Genomic DNA, 27,537 nt, shown 5'->3' with positions numbered 1-27,537 from the left:
CACATTTCTTTGTAGCTTCTACGCTCTGGGGGGCTGTCCTTTCTCCCTGTGTGGTACAGTGTTGAGCGCACTGTGGGGGCCAGAAGCGTGACAGATAACACTCCTCGTCTGAGCACTTCAATGCAGGCCGGTGTCATTATCCCCATTTTACAGATAGGGAAACTGAGGCACGGAGCAGGGCCATAGTCACCCAGAGAGTTAGTTGCAGAGCTGGGATTAGAACGCAAGTCTCCCAAGCGCGTGCCCTAGTCACTAGCCTACACTCTGAGTGCCGCCAATTCCTAGCTCTTTTCCTCTTTTCCAAAGGAACTCAGTATCAATGTCCAGATGGGGAAACTGAGGTGTGAGGCGGGGCCGTGACCTATCCAAGGTCACCCAGGCCAGTGGCACAGCTTGGAATTGAACCACTTCCTTTAAAAATGAATTTCTCATGCAGCCCTCGACGTCGGCAGACACTACTGACCAAACAGAAAAAAAAAAAAAAAACGTTCTGTTCTGCTCACGTTTGTCTGCTGCGTCCCCCATGTGTCTGGGCGCCTGGTGTGATAAATAAATTGTCACCACCATGTACCGTACAAACCCTGTGACCTCCAGGTGGATTTCCCTGCTTTCAGTATCGCTTGTAATTCCTGGGCCGGGTTGCAGCGTCTCTCACCCTCAGCGGCTTGCATTGTCCTTTTCTGGGGCTGTCTAACATGCCCATTTCCAGCCCATTTCGTTGAACGTTAACTTGTGGTTTTGTTTGCTTGCCCTCCTTTGCTCCAGGGTAGACCCGAGTGCCATGGGGAGCCTCTCTAGAGAGCCGGCTGCTCACTGCTTAGCAAACAAGATGGGAGAAGAGCCCACCTTGGCTTAACTGGACCTTTCAAAGCAAAGTCAGGCGCGTCGGCAACCACGGTGCGTGGTTCCTGGTGGACGGTGACATGGATCCAGACGGCCCTTCCAGCCACACGGAGCCCATGGACCTCCTGGCTCCTTATGCCGCAGAAGCTCCAGGATGTAGGCCTGGAGAAAGCCTCTTTAGGATTCAAGATGCGATTGTGTTCTCCGATAATTACACAGACCCGGGCAGTGCCTTGTACGCCCAGTCCCCCTCGAGCCCGGAGGGCCACGGTGTTGGCAGCTGCTCCTTGGAAGTCGCTGCCGGGGACTGCGAGACGTCTCCGGAAGAATTTGCTGGCCTGGGGGGTGGAGAGATGCTGTGCGCCGTGGGGAACGCACTTGGTTCGGAGATCCCTGCAGTGGAATCTCCACCCCCTCCAGCGGAGAACCCGAATGCTCAGGACGAGGGGAAGAATGACGCTGCCCAAGCACTGTTCTGGTCCGGGATCCTCCAAGCTCAGCTGTGCGTGCTGGACCTGCAAGGGGAGCTGGAGAAGCAAGAAGAGCCTGTTGCTGAGCTAAGCAGCTGGTCCCGGGGCCCTGAGGACGCACTGAGCCGCGACCCGGCTGCACAGGGCTTGCCCATCTCCTGGGAGCCGCTGGACGAAAGAGCCACCGCGGCCAGCGACAGCGATGACGGGCAAGAGGCCGGCCCAGCGAGGCAGGAGGAGGAGAGCTGGTCGTCCGAGGGGGAGGAGGAGGAAGAGCAGTGCCTCTTCTACAACAACCCGCTCTTCCAGGAGAGCCCGGGTCCCGCAGGGCCCAGCCCCTCTGACGGCCCTGCCTTTTGGAGCGCCGCCGAGGGGGACCGCACTGGTTCCAGCGATGAGGCCGATGGGGCTCCCCAGGGCGAGCCGGTGTCAGGTGGCCAGCAGGAGGAAGAGCTCTCGTGCCCCTTCGCTGAGGCGACCGAACCGGGAGCCGAGGATGAGACGTCGTGCGATTTCCCCGCCTACACGATGCACTGCAGCACCTGGGCCCCCTTGGTGATCACGGAACGGGACATCGACGGGGCCTGCTCGATGGCCGAGGACCCGGAGGTAAGAAGTGAGCAGCCCATTCGCCCTTTGTCAACCTCCTCTGGTGGCCAGGCTGGAGGGAGGGGCTTAGTGGAGGGACGGCCCATGTCTCCCCTTACCCCACCCTCTCAGGCCAACCTGAGTGATCTCCGTTTAGAGAAAGCCCCCCTTGGCCTGCCCAGCATGTGCTGTGGATCCACTCCCGGCACTGTGGAGCTGTGAGATGGGGGGGCACAAAGGGGCTGTGCGCGCCTGGGTCCGTACTGATCTGCAGTATTGACCCCCCTCAGCCCATCCAATCCGACCCACTGCATAACCCTGGCCGGGGAACGGCACCAGAGGGAATTATTTTCCCTGCTCTGCGTAAGCCTAGCAAACCAGGCTGCCAGGGGTCTGGTGGGAGGTGAATTACCTCCAGCAGCGGGAAAAGCCCTCCCCTTGGCTTAGGCAGCGTGCTGCTGTCGCGTCTTGGGTGTAGACAGCCTCAGTAATTTGGAGGCGTGGCCCGTAGGAACTACATGTCCTGGATGCAGTGCTCCAGGGCGCCCTGGACAGGAGCCAGCACAATCAAACCACGTTTTGGGACCAGCTCCAGGGCCTGGCCCCTAGGATGGGAGCAGCCACTTTGCACATGGATTCGCTCGTGCATCTCCCACGATTGTATTCACAGACCAGGCCATGGCATTGCCCTCACACTCGTGCTCACGAGGGGTGTGAACAGCAGCATCCATGCAGACACTGTGGTGCTGCTGCAGGGTGTGGATTCCTTGGGGGCTGCATCCCCTCTCACTTGCACTGGTGTCACTCCCTTGCTTTCTGTGGCGTGACTCCTGATTGACACTGGTGGAAGAGAGAGGACGGGCCCTGTGCTCTGGGGAATGGGAATATAAACTGGGTGTAAAACTACGCCGTGGGTCTGAACTCCCTCGGGCGCACACAAGCTCACCAGCCTGCGAGGGAAGCAGGCTGGAGTAATGTCCCTGCTGAGAAGGTGGAAAGCAGCGTGGCCTAGTAGACAGAGCACCACACTGGGACTTGGGAGCCCCAGCTCTGCTGCTGCATAACTTTGATGGCCCCTTGCTGTGCCTCAGTTTCCCCACTTGTGAAGTGTGGCTGACGCCGCTGACCTCCTTGGAGATCAACTGCTGGGAGGTGCTAGATGAGAGCTCAGTTTGAGTAACGTGGAGGGCAGGCCACTTCAGCCCACACCCCCTTACCTCTCCTCCTGTCAGTGGCTTTCTTTGCCACAGTAGAGGGGCATTCTGTGGCCGTATACAGGTAAATGGTGAATAGAGAAGGTGCCAGTAGGGGGTGCTCAAGAGCAGGCATCCTCCTCCTGGGTTTTGCAGGACCAATCAAATGGGTTGCTGTGCTGCCGCCATCCAGCTCCTCACCGTGGCCTCGGGCCTGAGCTCTGCAAGGCCACATGCTGGGAGGGCAGCCGTGCCAGGTGCCCGTTTTCTGCCCTGCATGGGCCGCCCAGAGCCTTCTGACAGGCAGGATGGGGGCGGGGGGTAATACAAACATAGGAGCGGGTGAGGCTAACGCAGTCGCAGGGATCACTCAGCTAGGCCAGTGTCAATCCAGCGTCACTGCCAGGGAGTTGAGCGGAGTGACTCCGGATTACAGGGGTAGCTCTGAGAGCTATTTTTCCTCTCTAGCTCCAATGGGAGTCAATGGGACCGAATTCGCAATTACTCTGTAGAGGGGGGTGGGGAGGTTAAGCGGGTGTTTGGCCCCCTTTGAACTTCATAGAATCATAGAATCTCAGGGTTGGAAGGGACCTCAGGAGGTATCTAGTCCAATCCCCTGCTCAAAGCAGGACCAATCCCCAACTAAATCATCCCAGACAGGGCTTTGTCAAGCCTGACCTTAAAAACCTCTAAGGAAGGAGATTCCACCACCTCCCTAGGGAACCCATTCCAGTGCTTCACCACCCTCCTAGTGAAATAGTGTTTCCTAATATCCAACCTAAACCGTCCCCACTGCAACTTGAGACCATTACTCCTTGTTCTGTCATCTGGTACCACTGAGAACAGTCTAGATCCATCCTCTTTGGAACCCTCCTTCAGGTAGTTGAAAGTAGCTATCAAATCCCCCCTCACTCTTCTCTTCTGCAGACTAAACAATCCCAGTTCCCTCAGCCTCTCCTCATAAGTCATATGCCCCAGCCCCCTGATCATTTTCGTTGCCCTCTGCTGGACCCTCTCCAATTTGTCCACATCCTTCTTGTAGTGTGGGACCCAAAACTGGACACAGTACTCCAGATGAGGCCTCACCAATGTCGAATAAAGGGGAATAATCACTTCCCTCGATCTGCTGGCAATGCCCCTAGTTATACAGCCCAATGTGCCGTTAGCCTTCTTGGCAACAAGGGCACACTGTCTACTCATATCCAGCTTCTTGTCCACTGTAATCCCCAGGTAGGTTCTGGGGCCATGTAGGGACCTGCCCAGCCCCTGGGGTCAGTTAGCGCTACCTCCGGGCTCCTCCAACTCATGATCTGTTTTTCATAGCATCCAATGAGCCCTAGGGGTAAAGAACAGACTCAGTGCAGCACGCCCCAGCCACGCCCCCATTCCCCCCCTCATGGGTTCTAGAGGGCAGAGAACAGATACAGCGCAGGGTGCCCCAGCCACGCCCCTGATCTGCCCCCTGTGGGCCCTGGGCGGCAGGGAACAGCCACAGCGCAGGGCTCCCCGGCCACGCCCCCAACCCCCCCATGGCCCTGGGGGGCAGGGAATAGCCACAGTGCAGGGTGCCCCAGCCATGCCCCCAATCTGCCCCCTATGGCACTGGGAGCAGGGAATAGCCACAGCGCAGGGTGCCCCGGCCATGCCCCCGAACTGCCCCCATGTGCCCTGGGGGGCAGGGAATAGCCACAGTGCAGGGTGCCCTGGCCATGCCCCCGATCTGCCCCCTATGTGCCCTGGGGGGCAGGGAATAGCCACAACGCAGGGTGACCCAGCCATGCCCCCAATCCACCCCCTATGGCCCTTGGGGCAGGGCTCCACACCAGCTGGGGAGGCCATTGCAGAGGCGGGAGCCTGAGGGGGCCTTTTACACCTACCCTAAGGCCTATTTAGTGTGTCAAACCAGTGCGAGGGGAAACCGAGCCAAGGAATGGGGTTTGGGCCAACCCCTCAGCACCGGCACTGTGGGGCAGCCCCTGACACGCTGCTTGCCTGGGCTGAATTCTGACCTCAGCTCCATCGAGGGCCCTGATCGCTAGGCCTGTTGGGCCAGGAGCAGGGCAGGAAATGCTAGGGGCCGGGGAGCCCTGCCCCGCCCCAAGCCCTCGGGCCAGGGCTCTATTTTTAAAACTGGCCTGGCGTGGCTGGAGCCTGGCTCCAACAGGGTACTGCTCAGCATGCGCCTTCCTGTGGATTGTTTGCAGCGGTGGCTTGGCACCTGGCCAGTCTCCAGCGTGGGGTTGGGCTGGGGATGAGGCAGCTGGGCTGATGCGTCAGGCTTTGCCGGGGGGGGGGGGGGGGGGGGGAGAGGAGGGGGGAGGGTGTCAGCCATCCTGCCGGGGCAGGGTGGAGTCCGTGGGGGGGGGGGGGGGGGAGGGTGACGCACATTTCTGGAATATTTCCCAGGAGCAGCACCCGGCTTCGGGGGCTGCCAGGGGTGGCAGGAGAAGCTTGGGGTAGCTCCCGTGTTGGCTTTCCTGCCATTGCAGTGACTGGGGGGGTGACGATCAGAGTTGGGGTGCTGAGGCTGGGGCGATGGGGTGGGCCTGGGGAGGGAGGGTCCCTCGGGCGAGGGCCAGCATTGCTTTTGGGGTCACTTGGTTCGGGGGCCTGGTTCTCAGCCAAGGGGAGCAGTGGGCACTGAGCGCCTCTGGAGGTCAGACCCCAGTGTGAGGCTGAGATGACGCTGCCCAGAGTCTGTCAGTCTACAGGATGCTGCTGGGTTAAACCCGCGGGTGTCGAAACCAGACACATCCCCCAAGCTGTTACTGACCCCGGATTGCTAGCGGGGGGAGGAGTTCCTCAGAGCCGGTTCTCACCACTCCCACCAGGACTGGTCGTGTTTGTGTAACCATAACCCTTCGGGGCCCCACTCACAGACTAGCACCCCTCTATGCTAGGCACTGTACTTGTCTATTGCTATTAGAGGTATTGCGGTAGCACCTAGGCACCCCAACCATGTACCAGGACCCCATTGTGCTAGGCGCTGTACTTTTTTACTGCTATTAGAGGTATTACGGTAGTGCTTAGGTGCCCCAGTCACAGACCAGGCCCTCTGTTGTGCCAGGCACTGTATGTCCCATTTCTCCCTATGTGCCAGATTCCCTGGATGAACTACATCTCCCATGATGCATCATGGTCTCACCTCTGAACCACATGCTGTAGCATGGGACTCATATGAGTGCAGGTGCATGCTGGGCAATGTAGTCCAGCCAGGGAGCCCCACCCATCCAGCACAATTGAATAAGAGGTACCAGAACTATAACTCCCATGAGGCACCGTGGCTCCATAGACAGATGTGGTTGAATGTTGAACCGACCCAAAATGTTTCTGCATTTCTGAATTGACTTTTTTCTGACCTTTTCATTCTGCAAAAAAATGTCAGTATTTTTGCCTTCCGTCCCGATTCAGGAGCAAAACCGATGTTGAAAAATACCAGGATACTGTGATTTCTGCTCAGCTCCCATCCAGCCCTGTGGGTCAGCTGGGGTCAGGTCAGCCTGTCACCAAAAAGGCCAGAGCAGAAACAGAGACGGGCAAGGGCTGGGCCGTTGGTTTAGAGAGGAGAAGAAGTAGGGAGATGGCAGAGAGCTGTAAAATAGAGTGAGAGAGAGATGGGGAGAACAGCAGGACCTGCCCTATTGTGTAATGCCCCTGCCAGGGGACAATCGATGAGTGTTAAAGGCAGCGAATGAAAAGCACACACAGTGCCTAGTTAACCTGTGGAACTCCCTGCCACAAGAGATCAGAAACAAAAGAGGCTCAGCAGCAAATCAGGCTTGGTTACCTTCAGTCGTGTTATAAACCCTCCTGCATCAGGGTGTGAGCCAGCCACTCATTAACAGGGCCTGGCAGAAACTTCCCTTCTGGGTCGGTGATTTCAGTCGGTTATTGTGGAAGTTTTGCTGTTTCTGCGACAGTTGCTGGTGCCGGCCACGGTCGGGGCCAGGAGCGTGGGCCAGAAGGGCCAGTGCATGTTGTTTCCAGGGAGGAGGATTAAGCAGACCAGGGGATGGGGTGGATTTTCCCTCACTTGGCATTTTCCAATGGAGATTGGGCATCTCTTTCTACAATCTGGGTGTCCTGGGCTGGATTGTCCACCTGCGTTGAGCAGGAGGCCAGGCTGTATCAGAGCAGCCCTGCCTGGCCTTACCAGTCGACTCCCTGGCCTCCGCTCTGTTCCCGGCAGTTCTTGGGCTCCTGCGGATTTTCTAATGTGTCTTTGCTTTTTCTCCAGGCCCCGGGCCGCCCCCCCGACCAGCTGGCAGATGGAGCCGTCTGCCGCCCCACGGTTGTCCTGTGCAGCGCGGAGTTGGGTGAGTCCTGGGACCATTCGGGGACGAGACGGCTGTTCTGTGATCGCTCCTCCCTGGCCTATAGGGGGTGGGGAGCTGGCTGTGAGACCAAATGTGGGGGGCAGACCATACCCCACCTGCTGCTGCTGGTTCCTGTGCCTCTCTGCAGCAGCTGGTGCTGCCGCTGTCCCAGACGACACTGCACTGGGTGGACCCTGGGTCTGAGCCAGTCGGGCCAGGCCTGTGTGCCATGCTTAAAGTGGGGGGTCCGTCATATTCTATGGAAAAGAAAGGGACATCACATCTGCCTGCCCCCTACTCCCACTCTGTCCTGCCCCCACCCCATCTGTCCTGCCACGCCAGCAGGGGTCTGACCCCATATCGCGGGCAGGAGGCTGGCTGGGGCCACAGCAGTGGGGGAGGGGGGCTGTGCTGGGGCCATTGGTAACTGGACTGCCCCCACAGATCTCAGTGGTGCTCTGGACCAGGGGGAGGGCGGCTTGCTGTTTTCGGCTTCCAGCACCTTCATGGTATCGACCCTGCTGCACACCGAAGACTGGGACCACCCCAACCCCTGCGAGCTCCAGCCTCCGAGTCCCTCTCCAGGCGGAGGCAGCTGGAGCCCCGAGGCCTCCCCGCAGCACACCGCGGAACCAGCTCAGCACCAGGAGGCGGATTTGGAGCTGCCAGCCCTTGACCATGACAGCCTGGTGCCCCCCTGCCTGGTGGCAAAGGCGTCCCGGAGCACTTCCTGCCCGCGAGGGGAAGTCACTGCGGCCGAGTCCCCGGCTGAGTCGCTCGACGCGGTGGAGGGGAAGCCGGGCAGCGTGGCGCAGGGGCAGGAGATGGAGGAACTACCCCCCATGCCTGGAGATGAGCCTGTGCTGGGGGAGGAAGGCAGGCCGGAGCCCACCCCGGGGTAAGCCAGCTCGCGAGTCGGGCCACGGGGAACCAGGCGGGAGGTCACGGGACTCAGGCAGCCACGACATCCTCCAGCTGTGGTTAGGCGCCGGTGCTGAGCTGAGCTTTGCACTGTGAGGACACCTGAGATGAGAGCTGGCAGCCATTTGGTGAGCACTCCGAGAGGGTAGAGATAGCTGAGAGCTAATGGAACCTGCTATCCGTCCGTCCGTCCATCTGTCTATCCATCTCTCCCCAGTCCCCCCCTCGATCCATCCCTCACCCGACCCCCCCCCCGACCTCCCCTCGATCTGTCCCTCCCCAGACCTCCCTCAGTCCATCCCTCCCCAGACCCCCCCTCGATCTGTCCCTCCCCAGACCCCCCCTCGATCCATCCATCCCCAGATCCCCTCGATCCATCCCTCCCCCAACTCCCCCTCCCGACTTCCCCTCGATCCGTCCCTCCCCAGACCTCCCTCAATCCATTCCTCCCCAGACCCCCCTCGATCCGTCCCTCCCCAGACCTCCCTCAATCCATCCCTCCCCAGACCCCCCCTCGATCTGTCCCTCCCCAGACCCCCCCTCGATCCATCCATCCCCAGATCCCCTCGATCCATCCCTCCCCCAACTCCCCCTCCCGACTTCCCCTCGATCCGTCCCTCCCCAGACCTCCCTCAATCCATTCCTCCCCAGACCCCCCTCGATCCGTCCCTCCCCAGACCTCCCTCAATCCATCCCTCCCCAGACCCCCCCTCGATCTGTCCCTCCCCAGACCCCCCCTCGATCCATCCATCCCCAGACCCCCCTCAATCCATCCCTCCCCAGACTCCCACCTCGATCCATCCCTCACCCGACCCCCCCGACCTCCCCTCGATCTGTCCCTCCCCAGACCCCCTCAATCCGTCCCTCCCCAAACCCCCTCTTGATCCGTCCCTCCCCAGACCCCCCTCGATCCATCCCTCCCCAAACCCCGCCGATCCGTCCCTCCCCAGACCCCCCCCGATACATCCCTCCCCAGACCCCCCTCAATCCGTCCCTCCCCAAACCCTCCCCTTGATCCGTCCCTCCCCAGACCCCCTCGATCCATCCCTCCCCAGACCCCCCCTCGATCTGTCCCTCCCCAGACCCCCCTCAATCCATCCCTCCCCAAACCCTCCCCTTGATCCGTCCCTCCCCAGACCCTGGCTGGGATGATTTAGTTGGGGTTGGTCCTGCTTTGAGCAGGGGGTTGGACTAGATGACCTCCTGAGGTCCCTTCCAACCCTGATATTCTATGATTCTATGACTGCAGACATGGGCTCCTCCCCAGCCTTACCCCCCTCTCTGATGCACACATGAGTTGATATAGGGTTTGCTCACTCCTAATGGGGAAGCAGAATGAGAAGCCAGCTTCGTTCGCTCTCCGAACTGCAGCCTTTGCCCCGTGAGCTAACGAAGAGCACTCAGAGGCAGCAGCAGCAGTAGTAGGACTCTTATCCTTACTTATCCACAGACTCATGTCTGAGCGCTGCGCACAGAGGGGCAGATCACAAGGCCCCATGCGTCACTTACACTGCCTGAGCTAGACCCCTAAGGCTCAGCGGGTGGGGGGTGGGCAGAGCTGGGCCTTGCAGCCTGGCACATGGAGCCAGTGCCCCCCCCCCCCAGCAGCAGGCTGCTGCAGGAGAAGGCTGGACTCAGCCATGGGGAGGGGAGTGATGGGAGGGGCCCCCCCCCTGCTTCTGACACCTCCATCCGCCCCCTCAGGTGTCCCAAGCAGGAGGACGCAGGGGAGAAGCCAGGAGATCTGGAAGTGCCGCAGCCCGACGGGGCCCTGCTTGCCAACGGGGCCTCTGGGGACCAGGGGGCCGCTCAGCGGCTGGCAGCGCGGCTCTACCACTTGGACGGCTTCAAGAGGTCGCAGGTGGCCTCCTACCTCAGGAAGAAGTAGGATTTAAGTGACGTTTCGGGCAAGATGGACGGTGTTCTGGAGTGCCCCCACTGGGAGGGCTAGAGTAGCCAGGAGCTCCCCCCACAGCCAGCGCCCTGCCCCACTCCCCACAGTGCCCCCCACTGGGAGGGCTGGAGTCACCGGGAGCTCTCCCCACAGCCAGCGCCCTGCCCCACTCCTCACAGTGCCCCCGACTGGGACGGCTGGAGTAGTCAGGAGCTCCCCCCACAGCCAGCGCCCTGCCCCACTCCTCACAGTGCCCCCCGCTGGGAGGGCTGGAGTCACCGGGAGCTCCCCCCACAGCCAGCGCCCTGCCCCACTCCCCACAGTGCCCCCGACTGGGACGGCTGGAGTAGTCAGGAGCTCCCCCCACAGCCAGCGCCCTGCCCCACTCCTCACAGTGCCCCCCGCTGGGAGGGCTGGAGTCACCGGGAGCTCCCCCCACAGCCAGTGCCCTGCCTCGCTTCTCCCAGCGCCCCCTGCTGGGAGAGGCGGGGGCTGGAGTAGCCGGGAGCTCCCCCCACAGCCAGCACTCCTGCCGTGCTCCCCACAGCGCCCCCTGCTGGGAGAGGCCAGGGCTGGAGTAGCCGGGAGCTCAGCTCTGCGCTGCTCTGATCTGCCTGTGTTGGTTCCCAGCAACGAGTTCAGCCAGCAGGTGGCGGAGGAGTACCTCACCTTCTTCCAGTTCAGCGGGCAGACTCTGGACCGTGCGCTCAGGTAAGGGCACCACAGATCCATCCAGAGCGTTTCCCAGGGGAGCAGCGCAAGACGAAAGCTTGTGGGGAGGGGGGCAGAGGCAGGGGGCGCTCGGAGCAGCGCTATTAATTCCTCATCTCTTGCGCCGGACCTAAGGCCAGCCAGAGAGGGCCCCGAGGTGCCAGGCGCTGGACACACAGCATACTGGACAGTCCGCACCCCAAAGAAATGACAAGCTAAATAGGGCAGAGGTGGGGAGGGGGACGGGGATTGGAGCAAACGGCTGATCCGCCCCAGGCAGAGAAAGCCCCCAGGCCACACAGCTCTGGGTCCGAGGAGGCAGAGTCCCTGTTGCACGGGCCTGGAGCCGCAAGGTGCCAGGGGCTGTACAAAGACACCTGGGGCTGCAGCCGCAGCAGACGAGCGGTGTGTGCAGGGTGGGGAGGGGAGAGGATCCAGCTAGTCCAGGTGCAGCTGCAAGTCTCCCCATGCGGTGTCTCCTCTGCTCCGGGCAGGTCCTTCCTCAAGGCCTTCGTGCTGACTGGAGAGACGCAGGAGCGGGAGCGGATCCTCGGACACTTCTCTAAGCGCTACCATCTCAGCAACCCCGACGCCTTCCCCTCGGCAGGTGAGCTCTCCGGGGCCCCCCATCCCCGCCCCGGCTTACAGACACCCTAGGGTCTGACGCACCCTGGGCCTGATGCTGCCACTCACTCCCCACTGGACTGGTGCTGCTCCGTGCCTCAGTTTCCCTACCCACACTAGTACAGGCAGGACCATCACGCTTCTAAAGAGCGGCGATGCACCCCTCCCAGCCCCCGGGCTGTTCAGAGTGCTCATGGCGCCTGCCACTGAAAGGTAGCCACCTCTGGGCTGGAACCAGGCAGCTTTTTAATGGCACCACAAGGCTGCGGGCCAGTTTAAGACAGGAAGTGAAGAGTGCCGTGCCACAGGAAGCTGCGAGGGTGGGGTGAGGGTTAGGGGCGGAGGCGATGAATGGAGCTGGAGTTTGGCTGGGGTGCTCAGGTTTTACTTTGGAGCCCCGGGATGGAGGCGTTTCGGGATCCCCACTGCCCCCATGCGAATGCCCACGATTGCCCCTGCCCCCACCCCAGCACTCAGTAGATGCCGGGGGAGGAGCCGTGCCACGGAGATCTGGGATCATTTGCCAGGAGGCTGCCACGGTGCCTGCATGGGAGAGGTGCCAGGTGGGGCGATCTGTGCCCTGGAGGGCCATGGGCCCCCCGCTGTCCACACGCAGCGGGCTCTGCAGATCTCTCCTGCCACGGACCCCAGGCCGGCTCCGTGCCGAACACACGCTCCCTCTCTGCCCCCCAGATGCTGTGCACACCCTGACCTGCGCCCTCATGCTGCTCAACACGGACCTGCACGGGCAGGTGAGCCCACGGGCATGGGGGGTGGGCTCCAGGGGGCAGCATCTGGCCTGCGGCGATCTGGGAGCCCCTCCCAGCAGGGAGGGCGGGTTCAATGGGGATCTCACCAACCAAGCCCAGAGCGTGGCCCGACTGCCCATGCCAGGGCGGTGCCCAGAGCTGGGTGTTTCGTGGCACAGAGGGGGAACGGGTTTGGTAGTGGGACGTGGTTCCCATTGGATGGTGCTTTGGTGCCAGTGTGCAATGAGTTAGGGGGGCTAAGCCTATCTCGGGCAGGGTGAGGACTGGGGGCAGGTGGCTGTGCATGTTCTGGGTTGCAGCGGGGGGGGGATGGTCTGTCCGTCTGGCCCTTTTCGCCAGCACCACAGTCACTAAGGGAAGCGATCGCACGAAAAAGCAAGGCTAAAAAGCTCATTAGCAAATCGGCAGGCTCAGTCCGGGGGGGGGACAGGCTTCCAGTTAGCGCACACGTGCGTGGACACAGGCTCCGTGATCTCGCACATACTTGTGTGTGCATGGCCATCTGGGTGCTTGCCCAGGCGTGTGCTCATGGGTTTGTGCTAGCGTATGCCCGTGTCACAGGGGAGGGAGATCCGTGGAGCTGGGGCTGCCCGCTGGTTTTGGCTGGCATTTCGCTTTGCTGGGTGTCTCTCCTTGGCCCTCACCCAGCTGTCCCTGGTCACACACAATTCCAGCACCGCTCAAGGGGCCCATTAGTCTTCGGCTGATCTGGGGAGTTGGGCAGTGCAGCGACTGGCCCTGCAAACTCCCCTTCTCCTGCTGCTCTGGGAGCCACCCCTGGTGCCTGGCTGCACCCAGCTGGGCCCCTGGCAGCTGTTCTGCGTGGGACCCCAGGCCTCGTACCCCGGAGGAGCTGTGCCCGTGATTCACACCCTGGGTCAGGGGGAAGGTCACCCCTGAGAACAGCGCCCCCCGCCCAGATACGTCATGGCTCCATGCTGCAGCTCCAGGGTGAAATGCTGTGTGAGTGTGGACACAAGGCCCTGGGTGTGCACGCCACACGGGCTGTTTGCCCAAGAGCAGGCATGTGTGTGAACAGGGGAGTGCCTGTGTGCAGAAACACGGGCGTGGAGGGGTGTGCCCAAACAGGCTCCAGCACAGACCCGGCCCCCGGACTCCTGGGTTCTGCTCCTGCCTGCCACCCCCATCTCGCTTTGTGCTCTTAGGGGCAAGGAGCGACTCTGCCTGTCACTGGGATAGCCACGTTGTCACGGGCAGGCTAGCGGAGCGAGGGGCGCAGGGCCCACCCCCCAGCTGAGTTGTCAGCCCTCGGGATGGAACCGTGGGCCCCTCCTCCGTCAGCCTGTGTCTGTGGTCCTGGCCAGCACTAGAGGGGGCCAGACATGGCACTGCTGCCCTCTGCTGGCTGGATGTAGCGTTGTGTAACAGTGTGTCATAGCCCCGGCGCAGCTCCTCTCCAGGGCTCTGGGAGCAGCAGGCCCTGAGTGCTAGAAAGATTATTTGGCTCCATTATCCAGGCTGTGGGGGGTCAGTGCCCCTGGCCCTGGGGCCAGCCCTGGCCTAGAGTGGGGCCATGTGTGGGGGCCATGTGCGCTGGGCAGCACTGAGTGCCCCGCGGGCACAAACCCAGCCCTGTTCTCACTGTGATCCATGTTTCTCCCACCCTGGTGTGTGTGTGTGGCACCATCGCCCCCTTGTGGCTGCAGAACATCGGCCGCAGCATGACCTGCCACGAGTTTGTAACCAACCTGGACGGCATGAGGGACGGGCAGAACTTCCCCAAAGATCAGCTCAAGGTACTGAGCCCCTCGGCCGGGCGAGCTGGCGCCACTGGCGTCGAGAGCTTCCGGCCTGCATGCCAGCTGAGGGCCTGGCACACCCCGATACCTACCCAGCTGTGTGTCCAGCCATTGCACCGTCCATCCAGTCACCTGTCTGTCTGTCCATCCTGTACAGATCTATCCATCCACCCCCGTATCCATCTATCTACCCCCCACAAACACACTCTATCTATCTATCCCCATACATCCCCGTATCTATCTATCTATCTATCTATCTATCCCCATCCACCCCCTCTAGCTATCTCTACCTATCCCTGGCACCCTGCCCCCAGTGTCTCAGTGCTGCATGGGGTGGGGAGGGTAACAGGGCTCCGTGTGGCCCTGTGTGTGTGGGAGGAACGTGGCTAATCCCGGAGCCCAGGCCCATTCCTATCGTGCCGTTGGGGAGACAGCCCAGGGAACAGCTGTGGGGTCGCAGTGATTGCAGCGAGGGTGACGCCCCCCCAGATGGGGGTACCCAGCCGTCCCAGCTAGAGCTGTCTCTGCCGAGGGCGGCATTTGCAGCAGCAGCCAGTCTGGCAGCGGAAGGAACAGCTCTGCCCAGGGTAGTGCCAGGGGGAGGCAGGGACCACCAGCTCTCTTGCTGCTAGGGGGCAGCGTGGGGCCTGCCCCAGGCAGGGGGCGGGGCTCTCATGGGGGACGGGGCCCCTTTGACGCCCTGTTACTCTCCTGGCAGGCCCTGTACTACTCCATCCGCAACGAGAAGCTGGAGTGGGCCATGTGAGTACCCGGGGCCACGCCAGCCTCCCACTGCCCCCGCTGCCTGCAATGGTCCCTCCCGGGAGCCACACAGTCTGGTCCAACCCCCATTCCACCCCATGGATCAATGGCATGTTCCATTCTGATGGGGGGGGGAGCCACAACCTCTTCCTTTCTGACCATGGGGGGGATGAGTAGGAGCCACAGCCTGTTCCATTCTGACCATGGGGGGAACAAGTAGGAGCCACGGCCTGTTCCATTCCGACCATGAGCGGGGAAGGTTAGGAGTCACGCCATTATGACAGGGGGATAAGGGGGAGCCATGGTCTGTTTCATTCTGACCATAGGGAGGATGGGCAGGAGCTACAGCCTGTTCCATTCTGATGACAGGGGAGTAAGGGAGAGCCATGGACGGTTCCATTATGATGCGGAGTAAGGGAGAGCCACGTCTGTTCCATTCTAACCACGGGGGGTTGCAGGAGCCATGGTACATTCCTTTCTGACCATGGGGAGGCGAATGGGGGGGGGGGGTGGAGACAAACCCCGGCCTGTTCCATTCTGACCTGGGGGGGCACCGTGCCAGCCCAGCCTGTGATGCCGGGCTCCGTGGCTCCCCCTGCAGGGACGAGGAGGAGCTGGTCAGCACCCTGACGCCCCGGCCACCCAGCACCCCGTCCAGCCGGAAGAAAAGTAACCCCTTCCTGACGCTGACCCAGGACGCCAAGGCCACCACGTACAAGGAGGGGCAGCTCGCCCGCAAGGTGCACGCCGAAGCCGACGGCAAGAAGAGTGAGTGTCGTCCGTCTCCCTGGCAACCAGCATGGGGGGGAGTGACATCCGTTGCCTGGCAGTCAGCATGGGGGGAGTGATACTTGGCAACCAGTATGGGGGCGGGAGTGACACCGGCAACCAGCGCAGGGTGTGTGATGCCTGTTGCCCCAGCAACCAGCCCGTGCATGTGTGTGTGTGTGAGAGAGAGAGACACGTGTCACCCCGGGAAACCAGCATTGGGGGGTGACACCCATCACGGGCTGGGGCGGGTGGAGCTCTCACCCTCCCTGGGGCTGGGATCTCACCCTGTATGACCTTTGCCCTTCCAGCACCCTGGGGGAAGCGAGGCTGGAAAACCTTTTACACAGTGCTCAAGGGGATGGTGCTCTACTTCCTCAAGGTAATGCTGGGGTCCTCTGTGGGGCTGGGGGTGCAGGGAGGGGTGGGCAGCGCAATGGGGCTGGGGGCACGGGGAGGGGTGGGCAGTGCAATGGGGCTGGGGGTGCGGGGAGGGGTGGGCAGCGCCGTGGGGCTGCGGGCGCGGGGAGGGGTGGGCAGTGCCGTGGCTGGGGGGCACCATATCTAAAGTGGCTTTGGGGGCTGTTTGTGGCTCAGATCCATGTCTCCCTGATGGCCAGCCGGAGCCCCCGGCAGACACCAGCCAGGCCCAGCACCCCTGGCCCAGCCCATGGAGCAGGAGCCACCCTGGGAGTGGGTCCCTGGCGTGGGGGCACAAGGGGCAGGCAGTGGGGGGCAGACAGGCTATGCCGGGCGGGGGCTATGGCTCCGGACAGGGCTGCCTGCTCCCGCCTCTTGGCTCATGCTCCGTGTGCCCCTCCCCCGCAGGACGAGACCCGGGCGGAGGCGCCAGGCATGGAGGAGCCGATCGGGGTGCACCATGCGCTGGCCGAGAGAGCCTGCAAGTACAACAAGCGCCCGCACGTCTTCCGCCTCCAGACGGCCGACTGGCGTGTCTTCCTCTTCCAGGCGCTGTGAGTGCCCCCCCAGGCATGGTACTGCCCCATCCTGGGCATGCTGCCCCATCCCCCCACCCCGGGCACGAAGCCCCCCGCCCTGCCCTTCTCCCCTGGCCAGGGCACATTGCCTCCCACCCCATCCTGGACACGCTGCCCCCACCCTGGGCATGCTCCTCCCCTGCCCTGCCTGGGCACTCTGCCCCTGCCCCCACACCCCGAGGCACACTCTCCCTGCTCCTTTACCTCAATCCCCCCTGTCCTGGGGCCTGCTGCCCATCCCACCCCGGAGGCACTGCATGTTACATGGCTCTGCCTTCCTAGCTGGAGCTTTGCCCGTGCCCCTCACTCCCGACCCGCAGCCCCCACTACACCCACCCTGGGAGCTGAACACAGACTGGGACCCAGCCAGGGGCAGCCGGCCAGAGCCTTCACCTGCGCAGGCCCTAGGGGCGCTGCCTCCTCCCAGAATCCACCCCCCAGTCTCTCCCTCTCTCCTCCCCAGAAGCGCCGAGGAGATGAGCTCCTGGATCTCCCGCATCAACCTGGTGGCCGCCATGTTCTCGTCCCCGCCCTTCCCGGCGGCCGTGGGCTCCCAGCGCAAGTTCATCCGGCCCATCCTGCCCACGGCACAGTGCCGCAGCTCCCTGGTGAGCTCCCCAGCGCTGACACCCTCGGGCGTGGGGCAGGGCTGCCTCCAGCGACAGCCAGCCACGGCACCCCTCAGTGATGGGACCCCCAGGGCCCTCAGCGACTCCCAGCGATGGGACCCCCAGGCCCCTCAGTGACTCCCAGCCACAGGACCCCCAGGGTCCCTCAGCGATTCCCCAGCAACGGGACCCCCAGACCCACTGGGGGTTTTCTCCCCAGCCTGAGGGGCTCACTGACAGGGACATCTTCCTTGGCTCAGTTTTGCCCCCTGGTGCCACGCCTGAGTGCCCCCCCCCATGGGCTCTGCCCCATCATGGATTTGTGGGCCCGTCAGCACCGTAGGTGGTGACCGGATCAGCTTCCCGGCTCAACCCATGGCGGCCCCGTGCCCCATGGATTGGCTGCTTGTTGTGGCCATCCCTCCGGCCCCAGTGGCTGTGGTTCCCATGGGGGGCTCCTGGGGGAGTGTGGGGGCTCCTGGACTGAGCCCATGTCCCGGCAGGAGGAGCAGCACCAGGCCCACGAGGCGTGCATGGACAAGTTCTCGGATGAGCTGGGCGAGCACCAGCGGAACCTGCCCGACAAGCGGGGCCGGGGCCGCGACCTGGAGGAGTATCGGCTCAAGAAGGAGTATCTGCTCTATGAGGTGGGTACTGCCCTGGGGGCGGGCACGGGCTGGGGCGGGCCAGGAGGTCGCTGTGTCCTCAGTAGGGATGGCTCAGAGCCAGGGGTCTCAGCAGGGGGCGCTGTGCTGCCGGGGGAGGGGGCTCAGCAGGGGGCGCCGGGCTGTAGGGGGTGGGGTGGGAGCTCAACAGGGGGCGCTGGGCTGTAGGGGGCAGGGTGGGGGATCAGCAGGGGGCGCTGGGCTGCTGGGGGAGGGGCGGGAGCTCAGCAGGGGGCGCTGGGCTGTAGGGGGCGGGGGCTCAGCACAGGGCACTGTGCTGCAGGGGAGAGGGGGCTCAGCAGGGGGCGCTGTGCTGCCGGGGGAGGGGCGGGAGCTCAGCAGGGGGTGCCGTGCTGCCAGGGGCAGGGGTTCAGCAGGGGACGCTGGGCTGCAGGGAGAAGGGAGGGGACCTAACACTAAAGGGAAGATCACAGGGCACCCCAGGTGCGGCCGTTCCCCCGCCTGGTGCGTTGCCCCCCAGAGCTGGCCCTGGCCACGGCCAGGGCTCATGCTGCGCTCACCCTTGCAGAAGCGCCGCTACGAGACCTACGTGAAGCTGCTGGAGGCGCGGCTGTGCGGGGGCTCCGAGGCGCTGGAGCAGTGGGAGGCACGGCTCGGGGGCACCGACTCAGCTGACGAGGGGCTCGGCCTCACCAAGTCGCACTCCAGCCCCTCGCTCAACCTGGACCCGCCACCCGCCGGCGTGAAGGTCAAACGCAACATCTCTGAGCGCAGGACGGTCCGCAAGATCATCCCCAAGCGCAACAAGCAGCTGCTGTGACCCCCCCTCCCCGCGGGGCGCCCTGGGATGCCCCCCGGGCACTTGCCCCAGCACAAGGTACGAACCATCGCCCGGACTGGAACCTGAGGCTCATACACGACGGCACCGACAGCACGGAGCCCCCAGGTGGCGCCAGCGTCTCAGCAATGGGGGGGCGATGGAGGCACCAGGAGTGGGTGCCCCCCCCAGGGGGTCCCAGCCCAGGACTCTGAGCCCTCCCTGCCCTTGGAATGGGAGGGGCACCGGGCCCTGCCCATGTGTCCCCCCCAAGAGGCAGCACTGCCTTGATGGACCTGGGCTGGGCTGGGGGACACCTGACGCAGGATGGTACATCCTGCCGGCTGAGCTGGGCTCTGGGGCCCCCCCGGGGTGCCGCACCCACCACGCCGGCTCCTGATTCCTGTTCTCAGAGACTGGAAGCCGCCAGAGCAATAAACCAGAGCGAGCCGTGGAACCGTGCCCAGGCTGCGTGGGGATGGGCGGGGACATGGGGCTGTTCCCCGCCTGGGCAGTGTGCCCCACATCATGGGGGGCAGTGGGGCGGAGGAGGAGAGAGGGGACAGCCAAACCCATGGGCCTGGCTTGGCAAAGCCCTGCGCTGCCCCATCACCCCGAGCCCAATCCTGCAGCTGGGGCTGGGCAGGAAGTCGCACTGATGGGTGATGGGCCCTACCGCTGCCGCAATGCCCCGGTGATGGGAGCCGGATGGATACGGAATCCCCCTCGCCCCCCTCTGCCCCCAATGGGCCAGAGCTGGGCACTGGGGCCCCTCCCCGGCTGGAGAGCCCTTGAGTGCTCACCAGAGCATAGCTGAGCAGCGGGGACAGGGGCAGCATGACGGGGGGGAGGGGGAATGAAGAGCACCGCTGGAATTCGCAGGTGCCTGGGCACCTGGGCTGAACCAGCCCCACAGGGAGCCGCCTGGCCCGGCCCAGCTGGAGGCTGCAGCCAGGAGGGACTGGGAGCCAGGGAGAGAAGGCCCCGGCTACTCCACCATGAGCTGCCCCCCAGCTCTGCCAGTGCCCCTCACGCCTGACCTGCAGCCCCCTGCTAGCCCAGCCCTGGCCCCCCGATCCCGGGCAGGTGGTGCTGGTTTCCTATCCAGCTAGCTGCTCCCCTGTTCTGTGGCCCCTCCCCCAGCCCTGACTACCCCCTGGGCTCTGGCAGTGCCTGGCCGGGGGTCTCAGGTTGCTCCATGGGGGCTGGGGCGCGTTGCCCATGTCTAGGAACTCCCTCGCCCACAGACAGGCACCCGCTGCCCTGCCCCGAGTGAGGTGCTCTCTGGTTCCCCAGGCATTCAGGGGTGTGGGGCCAGGACTCCTGGGTTCTCTCCCTGGCTCTGACATCCTGCAGCCAATCTGTCCTAGCAGAAGGGTGGGGGCTGCTGGGACTCCCGGCCTGTCCCTGGGCACTACGGCCCCATCGCTCCTCCCCTCACACCCGGCCCCATCGAGCACTACCCACCTGGCCCCCTGCTGGCTCTGCCCAGGACTAATGGGTCACCCAATGGGAGTCTGCTGTGATGGCGTTCCATTGGCTGGGTGCACTGTCACTCATTCCGCACCTGGCAGTGGGCGGAGTCTCTGCAAGAGGCCAGGTATACACGGTTTGGTGGGGAAAAGCCCTCCCCCGCTAACGAGCCCATGGTGCCGGGGTCCCGGGAGATGGAGCTGCCGGCGTTTAACACGCCTGCTCCTGGCCCAGAGAAGAGGCTGAGGCTGCGGGGCTGGAGAAGGCAGGTTTAAAGCCAGCTCAGGTGACAACTCAAGAGCGCTGACTGCAGCAGATCCGTGGTTCGGTTCTGACCTGGGACCATGGGGCGGGCAGTGGCTCCGCAGGCACCGTCCTCCTCTTGCTGGGCCAGGGTAGATCAGGACTGGCGGGTGCAAGAGTGGCCTAGCCCTGGCGGTCCAGGCAAGTCTGCCCCGGCCACAGCTGCCGTGCACATGGGTGGAGGGGGAGCAGGCCGGGGGCAGAGTGCAGCGCAGAGCGTGGGGCTGTGAACCCAGGAGGGCCTGGGACAGGATGGCAGGAGTCCATGCAGCCCCCCAGGCTGGTTCTGGTTCTCGCGGGTGTCCCAGGCGAGTTTGGAGCCTGGAACCCAGTGCAGGTCGCTCGGGGGGAGTCAGGCAAATTGGGACGGGCCAGGGGGTGGAATGGGTTGAAACGCTGTGGGAGACGCCCTGCTATGGGGCTGGGTGCGAACCTGGGACTCAGGGTCCACGCCAGGAGAGTTTCTGCTCCTTCAGGGTGAAATGGCCCCAGGAAGCTAAACCCTGAGCAGGATCCCAGCAGGGCAGCGGCCGGCGCGGTGCAGCGAGTGCCCAGCCAGCCGGCGCCCTGTGCAATGGGAACCGTGGGGATCAGCCCATTGGGCAGTGCCAGGGGGTTACGTGGCAGCCTGGTGTGTGATTTTGGGGGGATCCCTGGATTCCCCGCCCCGAAAACCCTGTGGGCTCAAACCCACTGCCCGGTCTCCTGCTGAGCAGCATGTGCCCCTGGGGGCACAGGCGAGCAGCATGCAGAGGGAGCAGTGACAAAGGCTGGCCAGCAGGGGGCAGTAGTGAGCAGCTCTGGTCTCACAGTCCCTTGGGGCCGGGGCCTGCCTGGCGTGCCCAGTCCCGCCGTGCTGGGGGCTGCACAGAGGCCAGGGTCTTTGCTCCGGCTCCTAGATTTAGGCACCAAAATAGGAACTAGGCTCCACTGCAAACTTGACCCAGGTGTGTCAGGTGGCCCCAGCCCAGAGCACGGCCCTGTGCATGGGGACGCCGTTGCAGAGGGACCATGGGGTGGGGTGAGACACACCCTGAGTAGGGCGGGAGGGCGTCCAGGAAGCGCCACGCTCAGCGCCACTGGCAGAATGACAGAGCCATGCCCACAGCCGGAGCAAAGCGCCACGGCCGATCCATTCCATGCCTGCCCTGCGGGGAGCCACTGCTGACCGGATTGTTACAAGGAGCAGAGAAATCAGGACGGGGGGCGGGGCTGCGGCACCTCGTCCTGGTGCATGGGGCCGGAGCCGGGAATGCCGGGGGCGGGAGGGCTTGGGGGGAGACCAGTGGGTCCCTATTGTGTCACAGTCACACCTGCTTCCCCCAACACCCTACGCCAGGCCCGGCAGAACTGAATAAATCAGGACAGCTCTACAGGCCTGCTCTGGGCCGCACCCCTTGTGCCCAGTGCCCCGTGGGGACAGGCCCGGAGCGTGGGCCCCGGCAGACAGAGCCGCCCAGCCGATATTCATGGGATTTGATCTGTAGCCCCCGACTATGGCAGATCTGGGCTCCCCCCACCCCTTGCAGCTCTGCCAGTGCCCCTCACTCCTGACCCGCAGCCCCCTGGCTGGGCTGCCTCCCTCCTCCTCCTGGAAGGGGTGAGCTGGGGTAAAACCCTCCTGGTGGCAGGTTCTGCGACCTGCCCAGTCTGCAAACCAGCCCTTGAAGTTTCCGAAAGAGCCATTCATCCCCCCTTCTCCCCCGTCGGCCCCCTCACTCCCCTCCCCCCCAAACCCTGCAGACCCAGGTTGCCCTGCCCCCCCCCGACCCGCCAGTTGCAGCATCGTCCCCCTCCCCAGCCCAGAACCCATGACTCAGACGCCCCCCGAATCATGAGATCTTTACAGCTCATTTGTAACAGTGGGTCGGGGTTGGATTCCCCACCCCATTTCCAGGTGAGACCCAGACTCGGACTGTGGCAGACTCCAGCCACAAACTGACCCGCTGCCCACTGGCCTCAGCAAGGGGCCTCTTAGCACAGCCACCCAACCCCCCCGCCCCCGAGAGCTGCGGGGGGCAGGCGCCCCCCAGCCCAGCGCAGGCCATGCCCGGGGGGAGGGGGGGTGGGCAGTTCCAGCCTCCTGCAGAAGCAGCTCATTCTGCTGCTAGGGCGCCGCAGCACCAGGGCTGGCGAGCAGGCAAGGTCAGGATCATTAGTGGTCCGAACCGAGCTCAGGGCCCCGTGTGCTCACACACAAAGTAGTTCCTGCCCCAAAGACTTGACAAGAGCTGGGGGCAAACTGAGGCCGGGGAGGGAAGCGACTGGCCTGTGGTCTCCCAGCAGGTCAGCGGCTGAGCCGGGACTAGAACCAGGGGTCTTGAGGCCCAGCCCTGTGCTCCATCCGCTGGGCTTCCCCACCTCCCAGCAAAGCCCCCTTCTGTCTGCGGCTGCTGGCACGGTGCTGGGGGCTGGGCCACCCCCAGGTGGTTAGAAGGAGGAGGCCAGTCCTGCCCTGGTTTTAAAGCAGCAGGACCCGTGATTGCCCTGCTGAGCAGGGTTCCACCCCCACACGGGGCGTTACTCGTCCAATATCACGCGGCACTGGGCCGTACACAGCTATAAATGTCCCGGCCACCAGAGAACTCTGTGCCTCAATACCTGGACATGCCATTCCCAAATGTGGGTGGAGTGGGGGCTTCGTGTGAGCTCCAAAGAGCAGCCCCCTCACCCTCCGGGTCCTCCAGGCCTTGGGGAGACGGGGCCCATCTATGCGGAGCTCTTCACGCGTGGGCTGCATTCCCAGTGCGGGAGGCCGCAGGTTCCAGCCCCATCTTCCCAGCCCGGCGGCCAGCCTGGTCCGAGAGAGCCCTGCCAGGCCCAGCCATGCCACCCCCACCCCGCTATGGCTGGCAGGCACCTCCTGCTCCTCTAGCACCATCGTTGTCTGTCCGCCATCGCCATGGCACCTCAGGGCACATGGGCACCCTGCCCCCCCCCCCCCCCAGCTGAGCCGGAATGTGGGGGCGTGATGTGCAGGGGCTGCAATGCTCCATGCGGCTGAGGCTGGGCTGGCGCTGTCTAAAGGGTGGTCTCTAGCGCGGCTGCTGGACTCCCGCAGACCCTGGGGCCCCTTGTCCCCGGTGTCATCACAGGGGGTCCCTCTATCCTGCCCTGGCTGCACCACAGCCAGGGCCCGGCCCAGCCTGGTAGCACCCGGCTGGTGCCCTGGAGCGGGGCGGGGGTGCAGGCCGTGGAAAAGCCAGATGCAGCAGTTAAAAGGAGGACAGGCGCAATGATCCTGCAAATTGCCACATCTGTATAATCTGCCTTTTATTTTCTGCTTCATGAACTTTTATTTCCTATTATTTATTCACCTCCCCCCCCCACACACTTCTCGTTAGGATTCACCGCGTTGCGCTCCGCTCCGCAGCCCCCCGCACCTGCAGCCGCCGACGGCTCAGAGCCCCCGTGATAAACAGCCCCCCGCGGGGAGAGGGGAAAACAGAGCGTGAAAACAAACCACACAAGGAGGGAGTCGCTGGGCCAGGGAGGGGGAGTTTGCAGGGATGGAGGGTTTGGGGGTACAGGTGTTTGGGGGGCTGGAGGGTTTGGGGGAGTTGGGGGATGGAGGGTTTGGGGGTACAGGTGTTTGGGGGGCTGGAGGGTTTGGGGGAGTTGGGGGATGGAGGGTTTGGGGGTACAGGTGTTTGGGGGGCTGGAGGGTTGGGGGAGTTGGGGGAAGGAGGGTTTGGTGGTACAGGTGTTTGCGGAGCTGGAGGGTTTGGGGGAGTTGGGGGATGGAGGGTTTGGGGGTACAGGTGTTTGGGGGGCTGGAGGGTTTGGGGAGTTGGGGGCTAGAGGGTTTGGGGATACAGGTGTTTGGGGGCTGGAGGGTTTGGGGGTACAGGTGTTTGGGGGGCTGGAGGGTTGGGGGAGTTGGGGGCTAGAGGGTTTGGGGATACAGGTGTTTGGGGGGCTGGAGGATTTGGGGGAGTTGGGGGATGGAGGGTTTGGGGGTACAGAGGGCTGGGGGGCAGGAGAGTTGAAGAGGATGCCCCACTCCAGAGGGAAATATATGCAGACAGACCCAATTGTGGAGAGTCTGTGAGGTTCCCCCCCCCCTCCAGCCCTGGGGACCCCAGAGAGGCAGCTGGCTGGTCCGTCCCCCCCACACAACCCCCCATTGCGTGGAGTGTGAGAGTGACGGGGGGGGGCTGTGTGTGTGTGTGTGTCCCTGCCGCTCCCTGCAGGAGGGGATGAGCCCTGGGGCTGGGCAGGGGTGGGGGGCTGGACCCATGGTACGGCTGATCTCTCTGCCCTTCCAGGACTCCAAACTCTGGGACCCCAGATAAAATAGGACCAGCTCTTGCCCCAAGGGGCCTGTGTCCCCCCATGTCCCCCATCCTCCCCAGCCCGCCCCCATACACCCTCCCGCTCTCCAGCCCCTTGTACCTCTCAGCTGCCCTCCTGTTCTCCGTTCTAGCTTCCCACAACCCTGTCTCCAGCGATTGCTCAGGTGGTGCCACCAGGACAAGGCTCCCCCCACCCCAAGAGTGATGGGAAAGGGGTGGAGGGGGGGCCTGATCCCCACCCCCACCCCTCCAGCATGTGGCATCTGAGCTGCAACACTGAGCCCATGAGCCTGAGCACGGGTGGGAGCCATCTGGGAACCTGCCCCTGGGGGGGCTAACTGGGGTGGGACAGAGCAAAGGGGTTAAGGCCCTCAGAGCTCATAAGCCCCGCCCGGTTGAGGCCCCCACACTGGCAGAGAACAACACCCCTCTTCACAGCGTGGACAGCACTAGGACAGGGCTCCCCCACCCCTGCTGTTCTACCCACGGCGCCCCCTCGGGGGGGGGACACGAGCTGACCAACGCTGCCCGCCCCTAGCACAGGAACTCTGGCCTGGGCCAGCTGCGAGCGGGGAGTGCTGCCTAGAGGCCCCCAGGCAGGGGGCTGGTGCCCAGGTTGACTGATGAGGTGACACCAGATGCCGCAGACACAATCCCTCTCTTCCCCTGGGCACTGAAGCCTTTCACTTCCAGAGCCTGGTTCAAATCCAGTTGCAGGATCGGGGCTGGATTGGTGCAAAGTGTGTTTCTAAACCTCACTCCTGTTGTACGCTGCAGCTGACATGCCAAAGCCGTTCTGCGAGTGTTTCGCCAAAACCCTTAGCCGCCCACAGCAAGTGCCTGAAGTGCAGCTAGTTCTGGGCTGGAATTTTGTTTTTAATTCAGTAAATACATTTTGAATCAAGTTATTTTCCTTAGGACTTGGAATTTGCCAAAAGTTTTTCAAGCATTTTATCGCTTGTGCAGCACAGCAAAGTCATTGCTTACTTAGCCACATTTCTCACGGCGGTTTTGGGACGGGGGAAAGGAGCGCGGATCCACAGGGGGCGGAGGGGTATTTAGAATGAGTAAAAATAAAAGCTCTTTCAGGGCTGCAAAGGGAGTGAGCATGCAGCTGCCTCTGGGGTGAGACACAGGGATCCCTCGCCTGGTGCTGAGATGCAGCTGCCTCTGGGGAGGAGTATGGCAGCTGTTTATGTTTCTTGTGGTTAAGGCCGCTGAAGTTCTGGGTTTAATTCCTAGCTCTACCACTGACTCCCTGTATGACTGCTTTAACTCAAGGAAGGCCCAGGCCTGGGCTAAACAGGTCAGACTAGATGATCGCAGTGGGCCCCTCTGACCTTAGAATCTATGACTCTTTGACTCTGGACCAGTCACTGACCCGTCCCGGGCCTCAGTTTACCAAGATGTAAAATGGGGCTAATAACCTTTCCTTTCTTCTCCTGTCTGGTTAGTCTGTGCTCCCAACACACGCTCAGTTGGGGCCTGTAGGTCCTACCATAAATACAAGTGACAATAATGTTCCTTCTTGCACACACATCGAGCCCTTTCCATCCATTGCTGTCAAAGCTCTTCACCAGGGAGGGCAGTGTCATGAGTCCTATTTGACTGATGGGGAAACCAAGGCACAGGAAGGGGATGTGACTTGCCCAAGGTCACCCAACAGGCCAACGGGACTAGAACCCAGGTCTCCTGAGGCCCAGCTTAGCCTTTTCCCATTCTCTGGAAAAGCCTATTTCACCAATGGGTCATTCTCCTCACTCACTACAACACCCCCCCCCCCTTTTCCATCACTCTCAGCAGCAGGATAAATCTCTCTCCTTCCCTGCTGGTGGGGCGCCGTCAGTTTTCACAGCGCGACGGCTAAATCTGCGCTGAAGGTAACGGGCTAGGAGAGAGAACTGTAATATTTTATAGCTGATGAGCATAAACCAATAACAGCCAGGAGGCATTCACCCTGCCCAGCTGTTCGGCGGCTTCGCTCCCATCCAGGGCGCGTTCCAAGGAAAGGCGCCTGGGAGTGCTCCAATCCCAGAGAGAGTCACAGCAAACTGCTTCCTTGGGCTGCAGCTGATAATGGGCCTTCTGCAGAGGAAGGACGGGCTCGTGGTTAGCGATTCCGGGCCAGACGGGCCCATTGTGATCATCTGCATAGCACAGGCCAGAGACCTGCCCCACAATCATTCCTTGGCACAGAACAGCCCCACTTGACGGAGACGCCACCATGGCCCTGGGTAAGTTGCCCCCATGGTTAATTCCCCTCCCTGGTAAACATTTACATCTTAGTTCCCGTCTGACTTTGTCTCATTTCAACTCCCAGCCGTTGGCTTGTGGGACATGACTGAAGGGCTCCTTATGAAATCCCTGTGTAGGCGACAGTCTGATCAAGTTCCCCCTTAACCGTCTCTTTGTTCGGTTCCCGGCTCTGCCATTGACACCCCGTGTGATCCTGGCCCAGCCAAACTTCCACTGAGTTCACTGGCTGTTTGGTGGCTAAATTCCTGTGAGGCTCTGGACCTTGGTCTGTCTAGGCCTCAGTTTTCCATCTGTACAATGGGGATAATATTCTTGCCTTTGCCTTGCCTATTTCAGTCGTTTGCGCTTGTGGGAAGGGACTGTCTCTTACCCTGTGGAGTTTCCTCAACTCTGGCAATTTTATCTCCTGTCTCACGCCGCTTGGGGTTTGCCTCACATTCATGTGATTTCAAATCACAGTGGTATGTAGGTTTCTCGCCCTGGTGATCACCCCAAAAAAGCTTGAAAATGTGACACACACACCCCCCCCCAAGGCTCCAGC

At 62.7% G+C, this 27,537-nt stretch overlaps 1 protein-coding gene across 1 annotated transcript; it reads left to right on the top strand.

Annotated features, from left to right (window-relative positions):
• Positions 1-923: 923 nt before the first annotated feature.
• Positions 924-18,672, top strand: PSD4 (pleckstrin and Sec7 domain containing 4). The gene is made up of 15 exons (XM_065399060.1): positions 924-1,922; positions 7,332-7,410; positions 7,855-8,308; positions 10,036-10,215; positions 10,856-10,936; positions 11,431-11,543; positions 12,254-12,312; positions 13,998-14,087; positions 14,809-14,852; positions 15,454-15,620; positions 15,932-16,002; positions 16,449-16,594; positions 17,082-17,226; positions 17,730-17,873; positions 18,421-18,672. Exons 1-15 carry the CDS (start codon positions 924-926, stop codon positions 18,670-18,672), a joined length of 3,024 nt encoding a protein of 1,007 aa, XP_065255132.1.
• Positions 18,673-27,537: the final 8,865 nt, after the last annotated feature.

This window comes from Emys orbicularis, chromosome 2, assembly GCF_028017835.1.
Source record: "Emys orbicularis isolate rEmyOrb1 chromosome 2, rEmyOrb1.hap1, whole genome shotgun sequence".
NCBI lineage: Eukaryota > Metazoa > Chordata > Testudines > Emydidae > Emys > Emys orbicularis.
The sequence above is the reverse complement of the archived record's forward strand: the minus strand, read 5'-3'. Positions and strand labels throughout refer to the sequence as shown.

Excerpts from the sequence above, each read along its gene's own strand:
- PSD4 (XM_065399060.1), top strand. The coding sequence starts at position 924 with ATGGATCCAGACGGCCCTTCCAGCCACACGGAGCCCATGGACCTCCTG. Across the intron at positions 8,309-10,035 it reads AGGCCGGAGCCCACCCCGGG|GTGTCCCAAGCAGGAGGACG; the intron begins GTAAGCCAGCTC and ends CCGCCCCCTCAG. Across the intron at positions 10,216-10,855 it reads GCCTCCTACCTCAGGAAGAA|CAACGAGTTCAGCCAGCAGG; the intron begins GTAGGATTTAAG and ends GTTGGTTCCCAG.